The sequence below is a fragment of the Pelobates fuscus genome, chromosome 9 (genome assembly GCF_036172605.1).
Source record: "Pelobates fuscus isolate aPelFus1 chromosome 9, aPelFus1.pri, whole genome shotgun sequence".
In the NCBI taxonomy this organism is placed as follows: Eukaryota; Metazoa; Chordata; class Amphibia; order Anura; family Pelobatidae; genus Pelobates; species Pelobates fuscus.
The window spans coordinates 149688925-149707648 of NC_086325.1; the positions used below are offsets into that span (position 1 = coordinate 149688925).

Below are 18724 nucleotides of genomic sequence, written 5' to 3' on the forward strand. Positions count from 1 at the left end.
CATCCTTGTGGCTACTTCTCCAGAAAGATGTCTCCTGCTGAGCGCAACTACGATATTGGCAATAGAGAACTGTTGGCCATTATTCTTGCCCTTAAGGAGTGGCGACATCTTTTGGAGGGTTCCAAGGACCCCTGTTGATCATAACTGACCACAAAAATCTGGCATATATAGGGGATGCCAAACGTTTGTCTTCCAGACAGGCTAGATGGTCACTCTTCCTTTCACGTTTTAACTTCCTCATTACTTATAGACCTGGTTCTAAAAATACCAAGGCTGATGCCTTGTCCAGGCAATTTGATAATGAGTCAGCTCCAGAACAGGTGACATTTCCTATTATTCCACCAGAGTGTATTATTGCTACTACTGTCCTCTCCACTGCTTGGCACCATACTGGAGGCCCAGCCTCAGGCGCCCAGTGGTAAACCGTGTGATAAACTGTTCATTCCCCTATGTGAAAGGGTTAATATCATGAAAGTGTTCCATGACAATATAACTGCTGGACAGCCGGGCATCAATAAGTCCACTGCCGCAATCACTAGATCATTTTGGTGGGATTCACTCAGGAAAGATGTAAAGGAGTATGTGCAGGCATGTTCTGTGTGTGCAGCTTCTAAGGTGACTCATGCACTTCCTTTGGGCCTATTGCAGCCTCTTCCAGTTCCTGAGATTCCATGGTCCCACTTATCCATGGACTTTATTGGTGAGCTTCCTAGCTCTGCTGGGTTCACTACTATTCTCATGGTTGTAGACCGATTTTCTAAGATGGCTCACTTCATTCCTCTCAAGAAGTTGCCATCTTCGCAAGAATTGGTCCTAATTTTCATACGTGAAATTGTCCGTTAGCATGGCATCCCTCACAATATTGTGTCTGATAGGGGCTCTCAGTTTGTGTCCGATAGGGGCTCTCAGTTTGTGTCCAGGTTCTGAAAGGCATTCAGTAAACAATTGGGAATTGATCTCTCCTTCTCCTCCTCCTACCATCCACAGACCAATGGTACAGCTGAGAGAGCTAACCAGTCATTAGAAGTTTATTTGCGTTGTTTTATTAATAGCACACAGGACAATTGGTCCGAACTACTCCCATGGGCCGAGTTCGCTATAAACAATGCTGTTCATGACTCCTCTGGGCACAGTCCATTTTTTGTCAATAATGGTAGGCATCCTGGGGGGCGTGGTCTGCAGCCGAGCGAGCTGGACGTGTCCGGGTAGAACTCCGCTGCGACCACGGTGCCAACAGCATACGAAAGCGGAGATAAACCCTTGAACAAACCGAACTAGTCGTGGGAGCAGTGATGGACCGGAGAACGACGAAAAATAAGGTGAAAAAGGCGGTAGAAACGGGTGTTGTAGTACCGGAGATGTTTGTGGCCTCTCGCGCCGTGCGACTAAGCACACAAGATGGCGGACGAGAAGGCCAAATTACGCCCCGTTCTCCTGTGAGCCCAGCAAGCGGTGTGGCATCGGATTCCGACACCAGCCAAATATTGGCGAAACTGTCGGAGGTTCGTAGCTACCTTGCCTCTGAGATGGTTCGTACCACCTCAGAGGTGAAAGCTGAAATACAGGCTTTGGGGGTACGGACGGTGGTGCTCGAGCAGCGGGTTGAATCCACGGTTATAGCCCATAACGCTGCAGCCGCTCAAATTAACCACCTCACCTCCCAACTACTCACTGCAGAAGCAGCTATAGACGACCTGGGGAACAGAACATGGCGCAATAATATACGCCTTCGGGGATTACCCGAACAAGAAGGGGAAGGGTCCCTGGCAGAGGTCATTCTGGAGATTTTCAGGCCGCTACTCCCCGACATCCCAGAGCACTTGTGGCATATTGAACGGGTGCATAGGGCCCTCAGGGCCAGAAGAACGGAAGATCGGCGCCCGAGGGACGTGATAATTAAATTCTTGTCGTTTCAAACGAAAGAGGCTTTGATGAGGCATGGCAGAGATCGTCAGATCCTCTATAACGGGGCCAACCTCACTCTCTACCAAGACCTTACCCCGCTGACGTTGCAGAGGCGCAGGGACTGGCGCCCGATCACGGAACTCCTACAGCGCCACACCATCAAGTACGCTTGGGGTCATCCCTTCCGGCTGATGGCTTTCAAGGATGGCCGCACGAAGCTTCTATTCCCGGACGGTGACCCGAGGAAGTTCCTGTCCGAGCTGGGGATCCAAACCCCTGATGACTTCCCGGTGTCGAAGGGGGCGGCGGAGGCTCTAGTCGCTCTCCCCCGAGAATGGTACACATCAGATGAATGAGGAAGGGGGCTACGCTGTCGCCATGCCCGAGCGGCGGGCTGTGTTTCCAGATGGTAAGACCTCACGGGCGGGATCAGGTTGTTTGGGCGGGTGATTTCTAGGCCCCGCTTGAAATGCCTTTTTGGGCTTTTGGTTATTGGCTTTTCTGGTGGCGGCAGGCCCTGGATACTGGGTTTTTTATACGAGGCACATTTGGGTTAGCGGGCTCCTTGACCCGCGGGTGGGCTTGCTTATTATGGGGAGGGTTAGGGCTTATTTTTGCTCCCGGGCCTCGCCCTGTTTCCCATGTCCTGACTCGTTGCAACCCCTCTCCCGGTGGACCTTTTTTTGGGACTGCCCACCATTTTTCTTCTCATGATTCTGGGGATTGTATCTGGTCCCTCGGTGCAGTGGGCTACGGTTATTTAAACACTGTTTTTCCTGGGGACTGGGATCAGAATGGGGAGGCGGGTAATGTGTTTTTTTTTTCCCTCTTCTTCTCGCTATGTATATGTTATATATCGATTGCCCCCCCCCCCCTTCCTCGGGGACACTTTGTAATATGGCTTACTGTATTTTGTAATACGATTTTTAGGTTCTTGAGCCTGGTCCAGGAGGGTCGGGGGCAATATACAATTATTCACAGTTTTTCTGGGGAGCGGGATCGGAGTAGGGCGGCGGGCGGCGGGTAACGGTTCTCGGTATATTATTGCTGCTTTGTTTCTGTTTGCTGCCCCCCCCCGTCCGGGTTATTTTTGTCCCCTATCCTTTTGCATCAAGTTCTGACTTTTATCAGGGGGGGTTCAGGATGGGGCAGTGGGACCTGGTTCACGCTATGTCCACAATTACTTTTATTGTTATGTTTATTTTTATGCTAGGTCCACTCTTAAGCCGGGTTCTGTTTCTATGTATTATTAGTTTCGGGACGGGGGAGTGGGGGCGGGTTCAGCGGTATATAGGTGTCCGGCTCTGGCACTTGCGGGATTTTTGGAGTCTTGAATGTGCTTTTTCTTTTTAGGTTCTGAAAGTCACCTGGGGACGGCAAAAGGGTCTCCCCCTCTATCTCGTTTTTTTATTTACAAAAGTTTTTTATCTCCAATTGGGGATAGTCTGGCACCCTGGGGGTGCTATTCGTGGTTGGTCTATGTTGAGGCAGTTCTGGGGCCGTATTGGTTCTCTGGAAACGCCTAGACATATTTCCCATTTGGTCCTGGCAATAGGTAAGTCCAGGCTATTGTTTTTTATGTTTTTTCCTTACTCTTTCTCTTCCTTCCTTCACTGTCCTCTCACCTCTTGTCATCCCCGTTACACTTTCCTACCCCTATTCCCTGCTCGGACCCCGGTGGGGGGAGATGTCGTGATACCCACATTGCATTCTCGAGATGGATCCGTAGAGGATCCAACTTGTGTGACAAGCCGATTCCCTCCTTCATTGCAATGCCATTGAAACTGTTATCCCTGAATGTCAAAGGCCTTAATGCCCCGAGTAAAAGGCGCCTTATGTTTAGGGAACTTAAACGCCTGAACCCTGATATTGCTTTTCTACAAGAAACGCATATACCTAAGCCAGCAAAACTAATGTTAAGGGACCACACGTTCCGCGTTGTACATGAGGCGAGAGCTCTAAATAAGAGGAACGGAGTAGCTATACTAATTCATCATAGGTGCCCCTTTCGGATAGGGACGCTATTTGTTGCTCTCCGGGAGCTTACACTCCCACACGATCCACTTCCTCAATATTTACGCCCCTAATGTTCCATCGGCCGAATTCTGGGACGCCATGGCTCAAATGGTCAACAGCCTACCGCACGGCATGATCATTGTGGGCGGAGACCTTAACGCCACCCCGTGCCCGGCAGTTGACCGGAGCCGTTGCAGTGGGCTACCGAGATCTCACGGTAGAGGGAGTCAGGACAAGATACTCCGCACATTTATACAGCGTACAGGCCTCATAGACATATGGAGAGCTCACCATCCAGACGATACGTTCTATTCCGCGCCCCATGATTCTTATTCTAGGATAGATTTATTTTTAGTTAATTCGCATGCGGCGTCCAAAGCTTCTGTTTCCACGATTGGATCTATATCCTGGTCAGACCATGCAGACATTTCACTAACTATGGATAAATTATGCGTTGCGTCTCCGTGGTCCTGGAAGCTGAATACTTCGCTTTTACAGGACCCGGCCGTGGTGGAAACGGTCCGTCAAGAATTATCCGATTATTTTCTCCGGAACGCAACCCCAGACCTCCGACCAGCTACGGTCTGGGCCGCCCACAAAGCGGTTATCAGGGGAATTTTTATCAGAGAAGCGACGGTAAAAAAGAAACGTAAATTGCAACTACTGTCCTCCCTTCTAGAGGCCCTGGGTCGTGCGGAAGAGAAACATAAGTCAGCCCCGTCGTCTATCACATTGGCGGACGTACAGAAAGTGCGTATGTCAGTGCGAGAGTTACTCTTGGACGACACAGCCAGGGCAGTGGTTTGGACTAAGAGGACATTCTACGAAAAGTCTAACAAAATGGACACGTTGTTAGCTAGGTCCCTCCGCCCGAGACAGGGTCACTTTCATATCACGAGCATCAAAGACGCTGCAGGTAAGCGTTGTACGGATCCCACGGATATCGCGTCGGTATTCACAGCATATTACTCCAACTTATATAACCATTCTGGAGTAGTAGACGGGGAACGACAACAGCGTGAGATCGGGGAAGCAAGAGCTTTCCTTGATCGATTGGCCTTACCAAAACTAGAGGGCGGCGATGTACTTTCCTTGGGGGCTCAAATCACGGCCGACGAAATAGACGCGGCAATTTCATCCTTGAAATTGTTGCAGGGTTAAAGGTAGTGGGAGTTGTCACCCAGACCACTCCAATGGGCAGAAGTGGTCTGGGTGCCTGGAGTGTCCTTTTAAAAGGAACGCTTAGAATTTAGATATAACCAATGAAAAGCATGCACGCTTTTCATTGGTTATATCTAAACAGCTTGCATTTATAAAAAGTGCATGTTTCACATTGATGCAGACACTTTTATAAAATTCTATTAAGATGGGATACTACATCCATAAAGCACTAGAGCTCATTGCTTATGAAGTGGTTCTTTAAAATGAATCCATGGCCCGCGGATACGATTTCAAATAAGGTACAAGCGGTTACCACAATGTTTTTCATTAAAGTAACACTAAGTACCGTGCGGATACCCCATTGTATAAGTGTTTCAGAAAGGTTTTATTTCTTACGAGTACAGGGGATGCTTCTCTATTCATCCATTACATCTGATAGAGCCAGAAGCTCCTGAGCTAAACCCTGCACTGCCAGCCTTGGCTCACAGCTTTGAAACAGTAGGGGATGCAGAGGAATGTTCCTTTAGATTGTGCACACACTCCTCTACGGTTTCACTCTTTAGCTAATCTAAAGTGTAAAAAAAAAAATTTTATAGTGGGAAAACCTAGACCTTACTATGCATTTTTTATATATATACCCATTCTATTAATTATGGGTCTAAAATTACAAATATTTAAATATACCAGGCACATGCTCACTTTCAAAGTTACTCACTACATTCCAAGTACCAAATTATATTTGAGTGGCAAAACAGGATAAAGTCTGGTGTGAAAGATTCATACTGACCACCATTAGAGGTGGACTTAAACCTGCAACAAACATGGCAGCTTCAAAAAAAAAAAAGTCCATTTAGAGGATAGGGACTCTGCACCGAGTCCATTGAGATGTAGTGACCTGGGTCACGACTAGTCCCTTTAAGATCAAAATAAGCTAAACTGGAAACATTTAAATTCCCAGCTACTCTGGCCTTAAATTTGAAACGGTTTGCATTTCCATGAATTTAGAAAGTAAAACCCATCTGTAGCTCTCATAGTCCTTGACTTCTTTAATGGAGTTGCACTTTTAGTGTTTTATTTAAGCCATGGAGTTCCGCCACACACATATTGCCAGGAATATTCAACTCCACTAGGTTTCCATTTCAGCCTAAGATTTGAAGCTCCCTCTGGTCTGGCGTAAGTATGGTCTGTATACAAAAAGCAATAACTCAAATACAAGAGACAAAATCAAAAGTAGGGTGAAATCTTTTCCCCCCCATTCACATTTTATTGAAACTATAAATTTAGAAATATAATTAATTACTTTATTCTCTTCCTGCTTAATTTTACAAAGAACTAACCCTGAACAATCCATCCAGTCCTGGCCCCAAACATCACCACACCGTGTGCTGGCTCTACAAAACTAATTAGGCAATCCAGCCATGCACATAGAAACGTCACTTCCTGGAGAGTGACACGAAGAATTGTCTCAAATCGGAAACTAACATTTCCTAATTTCTTGTTGTATAGCAGAGGCAAGAATAAAACATGAGCCTCAATATTCTAAAGCCTTGCATATATCGTAGAGGCAAAATGTAGTTATCTGATACGTTTTGGGTAAATAAAAGCTTATTTGTACAAATGGAAAGGTTCTGCCAAAACATGTATCAGTTGATGCCTGTTACTTCACTATAAAAGGAAACGAGCTGTTCTAACGTCTTGTAACTTTAAACTGTAGAGATCAATAGAAAACATTGAAAACTCAGACATTATGGGGGTCCTGACCCCAGCCTTCAGAGAGACCCAACAATGGGTTTATGAGAATAAGTCAACTCAGCGTCCAGCAGACTGATGGAGCCACTGCAGGTTCCTGTGCTTCTCTGTACTGAGTGGACCAGGATTTGGGATCCTTCTGCTGAACCTGGAGAGACAAGAGCAGGGCACAATTAGGGGATTTATTTCCCTGTCATTTGTTTAACTGAAATGGCTAGGTTATAAAGATGCATTTTTAACCCACTCTAACAGTTAAAATATATGCACTTGTAGTAGTTTAGGGAATATTTTAAGAGAGAAAAAAAAAAAACCGCTATATTCGGCTGCGCTGTCGCACATTTAGAAATACATAAAATATACAAATGATGCATAACGTTTCTAGTGAGAGCAAGAGGAAGTCATTAAAGAAAACGAATCATTTACAAACCCATCTCATTTTCAGGTAATTGTAGTTAGAATTAACGCAGAGCTCGTGCGCCCAGGCTTTGCCACCCGCCTGTTTGTGTAAGACATTCCTGTCCCATTATCACTGCACTGAGCTGCAGTTATGGTTCTTAAAAGGGAAAGTCTCTTCCCTGTAAATTACATAATTCAATAAACGATTGACAGTCACCTATAACTTTTTTTCCCCAATAAGATGCTTTTTCTATTAAATATTTTGCAATTTACATCATAAGCCAGTCCAAACAAAGGTAACATCGCAAATTAAATTAAAGGGACACTCCAGGCACCCAGACCACTTCTGCCCATTGGAGTGGTCTGGGTGCCAACTCCCATCACCCTTAACACTGCAAGTGTAATTATTGCAGTTTATAAAATCTGCAATATTACCTTGCAGGTTTAAGTCCTCCTCTAGTGGCAGTCTATCAGACAGCCACTAGAGGGACTTCCGTGTTCTTAGAACACAAAAAGTGTTTTAAACTACGCTGGATGTCCTCACACTATGCGAGGACCTCCAGTGTGGCTGAAATCCCCATAGGAAAGCATTGAAGAAGGCTTTCCTAGGGGGAGGTCTAATGCGCATGCACAGATGTGCATTAGGTCTCCCCTGCCAGCTGAAGTCGGCAGGGGAGGAGAGTAGGCGGTTTTAACCCCTTCAGCAACATCGGATGGGTGGGAGGACAGGGGCACTGCAGGGAAAACTAATATGTTTTCCTTACACTGGAGAGTCCCTTTTAAGGCAAATAATTTCTCATCTGTCTTTTGCACTAGGCAGTCAGCATAGAGAAATTATATAAATCTTATAAACATCGTCAAAAGGGAGCTAAAGAGAGGAACCCAGTTTTCTTACATATTAAATATAGAGAAATGTATATATGTATTTGTAAGGTGTAAATAAAAAAATGTAGATATCCACACTCATTATCCTGCAACTGGGCACCTCCATCTTAGCTCCCTGTCAACCATTGTTAAACATACTACAGAGCTTATATTCCTTCTCTTCATTTGCAATGTTTTCTCTGGCTTTGCCTTGTCTGAACTGGATTATAGTGTACTTTTTCAAATATTTCATATAAAATTTACAGGAAATCAGAGCATTTTGTGGGAAAAACAAACAAACAGCGCTTGGCCATTTGTATAGAATATTAACGCATTGATAGTTATTAAGTGGTGTTCCTGGATCGCAGTGTGGCGCACAGCTTAGTTGTAGTTTATACATTAATACCAATAGCATAGATCTTCAAACACAAGGTAATCCCTTACACAGGGATCAATTAAAAGATGGCATTACAAGGAGGAAGGCAGCACAGGTTCTTATACGGACGTAGTTTACCAAATCGTGAACAAGCTCCAAGGATTCCCATGTTTATTTTTACCAATTAGTTGTGCAAGTAAGTAAGTTAATGTGTTTTATTACTCGCCTTCGAGACAAATTCCAAGATTTTCATTTTTGAGGTTTCTTTATAAGCCCTCGGCCCCCAGCGCAATTCATACTCAACAGGGTCTGTATGTGGCATTTTGTTATACTCCAGGTATCTAGATAGAGGAAAAGAAAAATGATCTTTAACACTTAATCTAACCCTACATTGTCCGGGGCATTGAAAGAAAATTCCAACCCAGTCCATATGAGCATTTCATAAAGAAGTGTACATATGCTTTAAATGTACATATGGGTTAGGTATAGTGCAGGAGTCATTTTTTTTTCCGGTCAGCAGCTGCAACCAATAGAATTTAAGCAACAGATTTGCAATGAAAAGGTTAGGGGAACAAGTGTTTGCAGTTTGTCATCCAAGCGTTCATTAGAGCGATCGACATTGACACAGCTGCACAGTGCTCTATGGTGTGATGTAAACAGCCCGGGCACTCTCTCCGCAGCCTGCTCTGAACACACCAAGTGGATCCTGACGCTGCAGGGGGTTTGTGGGAGAGCAGTGCTGCACATCCTATATACTTACTTCTGCTTTACAAATTCGTCAGTTACAAGCTTCTTTACATCGCCAAAATCAGGGTGTTTCTCCCTTGAAATAAAAAAAATAATCCTGATTAAAATAAGAGGTTAACAAAAAGTCAATGGTGAGACACTTGCTGAAGAGAACGTAAACACCTTTCACATGAAAAATAAATAAATCCTGGTGTCCCTTAATTACACGAACCTACTGCCATAATAAGTGGTCTCCTATACCAAATCCAACACCCATGCTCTTCTTACCACTAAGAAATGCTTGACCTTTTCCGGTTGTGAAGGCATACAAAAATGGAGATTTATGAAAAGAAATATGCTCAGAATAAGAGAACTCACCCAGGTTCAATGCGCAAACGCCTCAGTGTCTCCCAGATAGCCGCTGCAAAATAAACCACAAGGCATTATGGGGGAAATTCACACCAATTCGATCATTAAACCTGCAGGCCTCCATGCTTTGGACACAGCTTGGTCAATATTCTTCAAAATTTGTAAATACAATATCCACACAACAGGAAGATAAATTCATACGATAAATGTATCTATGGTTTGGATTAGATTGCTAGAGTTTTGAATACTTACTTTCCTTTGCGGTATTCCCCTTCATAAAGATGAGACTGAGAATAACGGTGAGTAAACCGAGCTTAGCCGTATTGTCGTCCCTGTAAGGAAGAAGTTCGGAATTACCAGGCAAGCTCTACAATAAATTAGAGGAGACATTTCTCGGATGCTCTAACAAAGCAGTTCCATTTGTGACTACAGAGCGATTGTGTTGTGGAAAGAATACATCACTCAAAAGGTTTGGAAGCAGTAGTTCTTTACAATGCTATATTCATAATGACGGTAATTGTTTATATAGTCTTTATAAAAGAAGAGAACATAGAATGGAGCCATCTCTGTAAATATATAACAATGCCATTACCAACAGCTCGTGGAGGAAAAGCTTTTTTCCCCCTGCTTCACCATGAGCTAAATATTGCGCATGTCACATTAACCGATCGACAATGGTGGATCTACATACTCTACATTATTTTGCTCAAAGGACATTAGCCTGAAGTTGACACATTAGAAGTAATGCAATAAAAATGAAGGGAAGGGGAAAAAAAAAAAAAAAAAAAGTTCCTGAAAGGGACACTAGTCACCTGAACAACTTTAGCTTAATGAAGCAGTTTTGGTGTATAGAACATGCCCCTGCAATCACACTGCTCAATCCTCTGCCATTTAAGAGTTAAATCCCTTTGTTTATTAACCCTAGTCACACCTCCCTGCATGTGACTTGCACAGCCTTCCATAAACACTTCCTGTAAAGAGAGCCCTATTTAGGCTCTCTTTATTGCAAGTTCTGTTAAATTAAGATTTTCTTATCCCCTGCTATGTTAATAGCTTGCTAGATCCTGCAAGAGCCTCCTGTATGTGATTACAGTTCAATTTAGAGATTGAGATACATTTAAGGTAAATTACATCTGTTTGAAAGTGAAACCAGTTTTTTTTTTTCATGCAGGCTCTGTCAATCATAGCCAGGGGAGGTGTGGCTAGGGCTGCATAAACAGAACAAAGTGATTTAACTCCTAAATGACAGTGAATTGAGCAGTAAAACATGAGAGGCATGATCTATACACTAAAACTGCTTTATTTAGCTGAAGTAATTTAGGTGACTATAGTGTTCCTTTAAATGTTGCTGTAAATATACACTCTGCCCAAGCCAGGAAGTTCTTAAAGGAAAAGCCCAAGCACTATAACCACTACATCTTGCTGTACAGAATAGCATGCATTTTGGTGAAGTCAGCCCTCCCAGCTTTCGGTCAAGCCATTTGACGATATGGACTTAATCACCCAAAGCCTGGCCTCTATGCACTTACTCTGTCCAAAACCTGAAGCAGAACAACAGGATCAGAACATGGGGAATTCTTTTAAATTTTTTTTGCATTATTCAGGGTTGCAGAAAGGCACAAGACATTAGGTGCTGGAAAAGACATGTTTGTTTGTCAAATGTAAAACTACGGTGAAAGAAGCTGATGGGGACATACCACCGCCACTCTCCCCACCCCCATATATTCCCACCTAAAAAAAAAAAAAAAAAAACTAAAAAAAACACAGCATTATCAATTAAAACTCAAACGCGGTAACACCCAGCTATTGTCAACAAGATCAAAATCTGTAAGCACTAGATATCTTGCTCATCTGAAATCACCTACTTACACTCTCATGTGATCACCAGGTACACGCTCTAATTTGTTGACAAGAATGTATATGTGGATCTTTGTGTCAACCTCCATCAGCTCAAAGCCAAACACCTGTATATTAAGAAATTGATAAATGCAAGAAGATGCTTGAATAGTTTCTACATTTAATTTTAATGAAAACAAAATGGTTTAACTTTTGATCAGATGTATCTTACTTTAAATGTTTTTATCTTCTGCGCTGTAAATTGAACTTTAATTACATACAGGAAGCTCCTGCAGGGGCTAGCAAGCTATTAATGCAATATATAAGAAATTCTACATTAAACAATTTGCAATGAAGGAAGTGTAAACATTAGATGACTCTACAGGAAGTGTTTAGAAAGGCTGTGTAAGTCACAAGCATGGGGGTGTGTCTATGGCTGCACTAAAAGTGATTTAACTCCTAAATGGCAGAGAATTTAGTTGTTTTGGGGACTATCGTGTCCCTTTAAACAATACTAAATATATCCAACAGTTAACGCACCTCCAGCAGAGTCTTCTTGGCACGGAGCAGTATTTCTGGGTATACATCTTTGAATTCCTTCAATACATTTTTTACAATATCTAGACAAGGAAAGTATTGACAATTACAAGTCTTTCCACTGAACACGGTTTATGTATGCAATATAGAACGGCTAGATCTACAATTCCATTTGTGTTATAAAGCAACCACTGCACGTCGTCAATGGTCAAACTTGCACAGCCAGCATCTACTCTGCCAACCTTTTAAAAAAGAGTGCTGCTTCCATCTTTGGACAAAAAGGATCATATGTTACACCAAAATTGGCACACTTCCAATCTTTATTAAAAGGAAAACTATAGTGCCAGGAAACCAAAGTTGTGTACCTGGCACTATATCTTACTATAGTTCCCCCCTCCCTCAAGAAAAAGTTAAAATCTCCTGTCACTTACCTGAGTCCAGCGCCAATGTCTCTCGAGGCTGCATTAGGACTTCCCCCTTATGAAAGCATTATACAATGCTTTCCTATGGGTTTTCGGGTGACGCTGGATGTCTAGCGTCAGGCAACTAAAAGTCACCCAACGACCCGGAAGTCCCTCTAGTGGCTGTCTGGTAGACAGCCACTTGGTGTGTAGTTGCCCCTTAAAAATATAAATTATTGCCGTTTATTAGAAAGCAAATGTTCAAAAACATGGTCTTATGCATTCTTGAAGCGGCACTGTCACCGACTGGGGACTTTGCCAAATTCACAAAGACGCCCAGTGGTGAAACCGCCACTGGGGATCGTCATCGCGGACGCAGCCATCTTGTTTTCACTGAAATACCAATACAGGCAAAATGAGTATTTCATAAAGATTATATCTTTATGAAATACTCCTTATTTTTAGCGGAGGGAGACAATGCAGCTTTAACCCCTTAAGGACACATGAAATGTGTGACATGTCATGATTCCCTTTTATTCCAGAAGTTTTGGGGTTAAAATTATTTTCTGTACAAGTATAGATTACTGCAAAAATACACATCTGCTTCAATGCAGAGACTTGGGGTTGGGGGGGGGAAGAGAAAATTTACTGAAAATCCACCCTTCACTACATTTTGCCATATTTCGATACTTCTACGTGAAGTAAAGAAGGGACTGATTGCACTAAAATGGGAGTTAAAGGCTAATATAGTCTTTAAATTTGTAAAAAAGAAAATAAACCATGGAAAGTAAGAGTGCTACTTTAAATGGTTTGGTTTACCATCACATAAATGGTGTCAATATTAAATAAATACAAGTCACAGTGAAGAATACAAACTCACCCGCCCGCTTGATAGGCAACTTCTTCTGATCTTTTATCAGCAGGTACTGTACTACCTCGCCCACCTATGTAATGGGATAAAACAAATAAATAAATAGTCAATGCTTTACCATTTCCAAGTATTTATGACAGTACACAGAACAGACAGAAAGTCCCAAAGTGAACCTATAGCAGGACCCAAAGGTTACGACCTACACAAATGCATGAAACCTCTCAGACTTTGCGTCTATTTGCCCCAACAACCTGCTTTTGGTTTGTTTCATGCTTCAAGTCAGTCTTGGTTAAATGCCGTTTTCAAAATATTATTATTATTTACTTGTCCATTAAAATAACGACTTGCTGTATAAAGCTATTGTGGACTATAATGCGCATCAGATTCAGCCAGCCACTGGATGAGGCTGGCAGCAGTTATATTCCACATAAGTGGTTGTCTCACTATCCCAATACACCAGATAGGCATTCTAATTCCCACCAACCTCAGTCCAACTCTCACAGAACGTTATAGATGAAGTCTAGCAGGGATAGGCAGACTCTTGCACACACTTTGATGGGATATCATTTCCACGAGTGCCAAAAAAAGTTGCACAAAACCAATAGTGCCACGCAGGGAAATAGTATTCCAGCTGACTGACAGTCCAGGGAAATTAAGTGGTTATGGTGCTTGAAGTGGCAGTGGACCCACCGTACTGGTTTCTTTGTTTTATATTAAAACCACAGATCTTTGTCACTTTTAGTTCCTGCATTCCTGAATTATATTGTCATCAGCTACTTGTTTTGCGGAGCAATTGTAAGCAATGCAAGATATCTTGGCACTCATCTGCCAACCATATGCCCTTTTGATTTTCTTCTCCGCAAGATGAAACACAAGACATATAAACCTGACTGTCCTTAAAAAGAGCCATATGGTCTTCATCTGGCCTACTGTTTTAAGAGAAAACATCACTACTGAAGGATTGCTGTAACAGGTCCAACACATGACTCCTAAATTTCAAGGGATGGCAATGAAAAAAAAAGAAAACAATTTTTTTTTTAGGTTCATGCTTTGTGTAAACTCTAAAGCAGGCTTCCCCAAACTCCGGCCCTCCGGATGTTGCTGAACAACAGCTCCCATGATTCTGTGAATGAAATAGATCGGCTGAGAATCATGGGAGATTTAGTTCAGCAACATCTGGAGGGCCAGAGTTTGGGGAAGCCTGCTCTAAAAGCTGCTGTGTTTACTACAGAATACTGGCGGTCTCTACATGAAATGTGTTCTTTAAGACCGATTAACGGTCCTGTTGGTCTCAGATGACTTCTCAATTCCAGGAACTGAATAATGATAGGAGGTAACCAGATTTGCTTTGGTTTTGCATTATAAAGTGAGCAGCAGTAGGTCTGTCCCCTCTGTACTGGGGTAACAAAGCAATCGTTTGTCCTACTTAAACAAGAAACTGTGAAATTTGACCAGACACCCCAAAATGCAAACGGACACTGGTAACTCACAGTAACCACAAAATAAATTCTAGGTCACTCTCCATCAATTGATGTTTATGTTCTCAAAGTTGAGGTCTGACCCTGCACCTGGTGGCACACTGTACATGCTGCCAGGGCCCCTCGCGGTGTCAAGCCCTCAGGTAACAATGTACAATCCAAAAGTCCTCAACTTTAGGAGTCTTGGATTAAATATACAACACATACATATAAACAAACAATTAGTTCTGCATCTGATCACCTAACTGCCTGTCAGAAAAACTTCACAAATAATGCTGGTATGTGATGAATGAATTGCACCAGTGTGATATCACTATATTGCAAAGTTTAAACATTATGGTGACTAAAACAATATTATTCAACTTCAATCAACATCTAAGTATTGTGGATCAGCAACCGCCCTTTTTAAATTTTACCATATTCTGAAAAGAAAACAAAATTCAGCTACCCCAACCACCATATATGTCACCAAGGGGCTCATCTAAAGATCACCTTAAGATTGAGTTGATCTGGTGAATGTCTGTCCAGATTTTTCTGCACCTGTGATGCAGTCTGTGTCTGAATGATAGAATCATCTTCCATATCGATATCGTCACCCTAATGAAAAACAGAAGTGAATGAGTCAATGCAAATATTGCTAATGGCTTATCTTGTACCCGCTGGCCATTATATTTAGTCCTTACAAATGGTTTGCTGGGCTCAAGCCATTGATAAAAGCACAATTTCATTGTTCAAGGCACACGGACATTAACCAGGATATTGACAAGAACATTGTTCAAATATATTTATGAGCAGAATACAGTACTTACCTAACAATCAACACCCGGCCCTACAGTCTACACATTACCAAAATTACTGGTTGGCAGTCATTGCCACTATGGAACATTACTATATGAATAATATGTATAAATAATACATTTAATTGACATACAATGTTTTATTTCAAATACATAGAAAATAATAGATCTTTTGCAGAACCACAATTAAAAGTGAAAAGCTGTGAAAAAACTAAACAAAACATATTTTATGAAATTACCATAACCACCACATCTAGTTTCATTAAAGGAAACCTCCAGGAACAATAACCACTACAATGTTCGGAAGTAGTTTCCTGGCGTTGTATAGAGTGTGTGCATTATATTTTACTGGCCGTATGTGTGATGTGTTTGAGCTCCTGATTACCTTTCTGCAGGGAGGAGGGTTGCGATCCCTTAATGGTACAGGTTAGGAGCATACCCACAGTAATCACTCTCATGCATTCTAAGTCAGAATGCATGCTGGGAATCCCAGAGGCGCTCACTAGTGACCGCCACACCTCAGGGGACGATTACTGTGCTCTACAACCACTGTAAGTAGAGACCAAAGGCTTCCTGCCTTGGTATTGTCCTCACTACAGCAGCCAAGCAAACTATAGTGGTTACGGCGCCAAGAGAGTTCTGTTAATGAAAATCATTACAATACAAGAATAATCATTTGTATACAAAAATTACACAAAGCAGCCAATGGATTAGTTAGACTTGGAGAATTATTCACTGCAACTATTTCGGCCAAAAATGTGCAATTTCAACAATAAACATGAAAAAGTGAAATTCAGAATTGACATTTTTGGAGATGGTATGTATGCCGTCAGCTAGGACAGGAAAGCCACCAACTTTGATGCTTCCTGAATGCAGCGGCATTTGGATTCTCTGGGGTGTGGTATAAACAGCCTGAGAGGGGACTCACCGCAGGCTGCTCTGAGCACACCCAATTAACATGGGAACCAACAGGGTTAATATCAAAAGCTATGTGTTCTATACCAGAGACTCAAACACTAGAGAGAAAAACACACAAAAAATCATTCCTACAATTCATTAGCTTAGTGAAGTCAAATTCAAGGCTTGGAGTAAAAGTATTTTGCAATTTTACATGCTATATAACTGATCAGTGTTTCAAGGGTTACTCTAAAGCACCACAGGCACTTTGCCTTACTGGAAACGGCATGGTGGTTATGGTACACTGAGCCTACTCACAACAGCAGTAGGTTAAAGCAGCAATTAATGAAAAACAAAAAGGGCTTGGAATACTTTTTTTCTTTGTTGTCAGTTGTCCATATTGTGCATGCAGACCAGGGGTGCCCAAAATGTAGATGCCCAGATGTATTAAAACTACAGCTTCCATGATGCGTTGTCATTCTAAAAGACATGCAAAGCATCATGGGAGTTGTAGTTCTACAATCTCTGGGGATCTACCTTTTGGGCACTTCTGATGGAGACTAAGAAAGACTCTCACTCACTCTCTGCTCCTCACCGCAATCTGCTGCTTTTCATAAAAGTAGAAAACTGACCTACCTACTATTAAGTGAAGTAGCGCGGTGTATAAATTGATCAAATCCGTGCTATGGCTGCTATCAATTTCTTGAGCTATTCCAATCATCCTACGCGATTACTGGAACTACTTCTTGGGGATAAACTACTAAACATACTCATTGGTGGAGATTGTCAGCTGAGCGTGGTCCTGTATTTCTCCTGTGCTTTCCCATCAGCTGCAACGTCATGTGACATGATATCAGTGCAGTGACAGCGAATAGAGGTTTTTTTTTAACCCTTTAAAAAAAAAAAAAAACATTGCCTTTCCTGCAAGAACAGCAATGATGTGGTCTGAGTGACGTTAGCTGCCCTTTAATTTTCCAATTTTCTATCAATGTGTTTTCCATGTAACAACAAAAGGAGGTGCTGTTACAGACAAGCTTTTTTTTTTTTTTAATTCATAAAATTTACAGTTAAAGAATTAAAAGAAAAATATTAGAGATATTGGGTAGACTTTTTCGGTCTTTCCCCAAACATACAATGTGGGGTACACCGCTGTAACCCACACATCCTTTTTAACGCTGATTCTTTTCAGACGAGTAATGAAAATTCTGCCCTAGGAAAGTAGTGTCATTATTGCAAAATCGCACATTTATTCAGTTTAAAACTCAAACGCCTTTACCTGCAGCGTGGATACATCTCGATTCATGCTTGGTCGGACCCTCTTTTTTGGCTGAGTCATGGTTAATGTATCCAAAGGAACTGCTCAAAGTACCAGTGAAGAAAACAAAATGTGTGATTCAGAGCCTGCATGAAATAAACAACATAATGCATGCAATTATCTACAATTGAAGATGTTACAGAAAACAAAAATATTAATTTAAATTGAGGGCCTCAGAGGAGTACCACTGACTACAGAGCAAGTGTAGGTTGTAGCTATCGTATGTGTGGTTTTAAAGGGTCAGTGTAGGTTCACTATAACGGCCCACTGTTGTGATTATGGTGACAGGAATGGAATTGACAACACAAATACAGGAATGTTTCCAAAACCAGTCCTCTAGTGCAGGGATAGGCAACCTTCGGCTCTCCAGATGTTGTGGACTACATCCCCCATAATGCTCTTACACACATAATGCTGGCAAAGCATCATGGGAGGTGTAGTCCAAAACATCTGGAGAGTCGAAGGTTCCCCACCCCTGCTCTAGTGCATGGATAGGCAACCTTTGGCATCGCAGATGCTGTTGACTACATCTCTTCTGATGCTTTGCCAGCATTAGGACATTTTTGCTGATTATTAAAGTACCATATTTGCTGGCGCTATATAAATAATATTAAAGAGCAGAATGGGAGATGTAGTTCACAATTTAGAGTACAAAAGTCGCCTGCTCCTGCAATAGACCCTTAAGGACACACTATGGAAATATCCCGTCATGATTCCCTTTTATTTCTGAAGTTGTGCCCTTAAGGGGATAGAGGAATGGTTTCAGACAAATGTAAACACTGCCGTTTCCCAGTGCACAAAAACTAAACTGACATTCACTACAGCAGGTGTTGGCAATCTATAGTAAGCGGAATGTCTATGCATGGCTTGAGAGGCTGCTGGCCCAAATGGAGAAATCAGCGAGTCTCCCTAGCCCTCCCAGGTTGCCCGGAGACAAAGGAGTCCTGGACTCTTTACTCCCAGCAGGTGCAGACACTACAGGAAACTCTCCCTCCAGGAATGGAGTGAGAGCAAGTAGGGATATGCCACA

The 18724-nt window shown here is 42.4% G+C and overlaps 1 protein-coding gene and 2 non-coding genes across 3 annotated transcripts; all 3 read right to left on the reverse strand.

The window, feature by feature from the left end:
* Positions 1-6762: 6762 nt before the first annotated feature.
* LOC134572501 (non-structural maintenance of chromosomes element 3 homolog) lies at positions 6763-18074 on the reverse strand. Its single transcript, XM_063431500.1, has 10 exons — positions 17656-18074; positions 15178-15282; positions 13217-13280; positions 11939-12018; positions 11432-11526; positions 9815-9894; positions 9572-9614; positions 9228-9290; positions 8694-8808; positions 6763-6979 (listed from the first exon to the last, which is right to left on the reverse strand). Exons 1-10 carry the CDS (start codon positions 17713-17715, stop codon positions 6887-6889), a joined length of 798 nt encoding a protein of 265 aa, XP_063287570.1. The 5' UTR covers positions 17716-18074; the 3' UTR covers positions 6763-6886.
* On the reverse strand, positions 9041-9166 carry LOC134573816 (small nucleolar RNA SNORA11). Its single transcript, XR_010085374.1, has one exon. It is a non-coding gene; the product is annotated as a small nucleolar RNA SNORA11 (small nucleolar RNA).
* On the reverse strand, positions 16300-16434 carry LOC134573817 (small nucleolar RNA SNORA11). Its single transcript, XR_010085375.1, has one exon. It is a non-coding gene; the product is annotated as a small nucleolar RNA SNORA11 (small nucleolar RNA).
* Positions 18075-18724: the final 650 nt, after the last annotated feature.

Bases quoted from the DNA above. Each gene is read 5' to 3' on its own strand.
- LOC134572501 (XM_063431500.1), bottom strand. From the start codon at position 17,715: ATGACTCAGCCAAAAAAGAGGGTCCGACCAAGCATGAATCGAGATGTA. The intron at 12,019-13,216 runs GTGAGTTTGTAT...TTCCTTGTCTAG, and splicing joins GTTGCCTATCAAGCGGGCGG to ATATTGTAAAAAATGTATTG. The intron at 11,527-11,938 runs GTGCGTTAACTG...CTTAATATACAG, and splicing joins CCAAGAAGACTCTGCTGGAG to GTGTTTGGCTTTGAGCTGAT.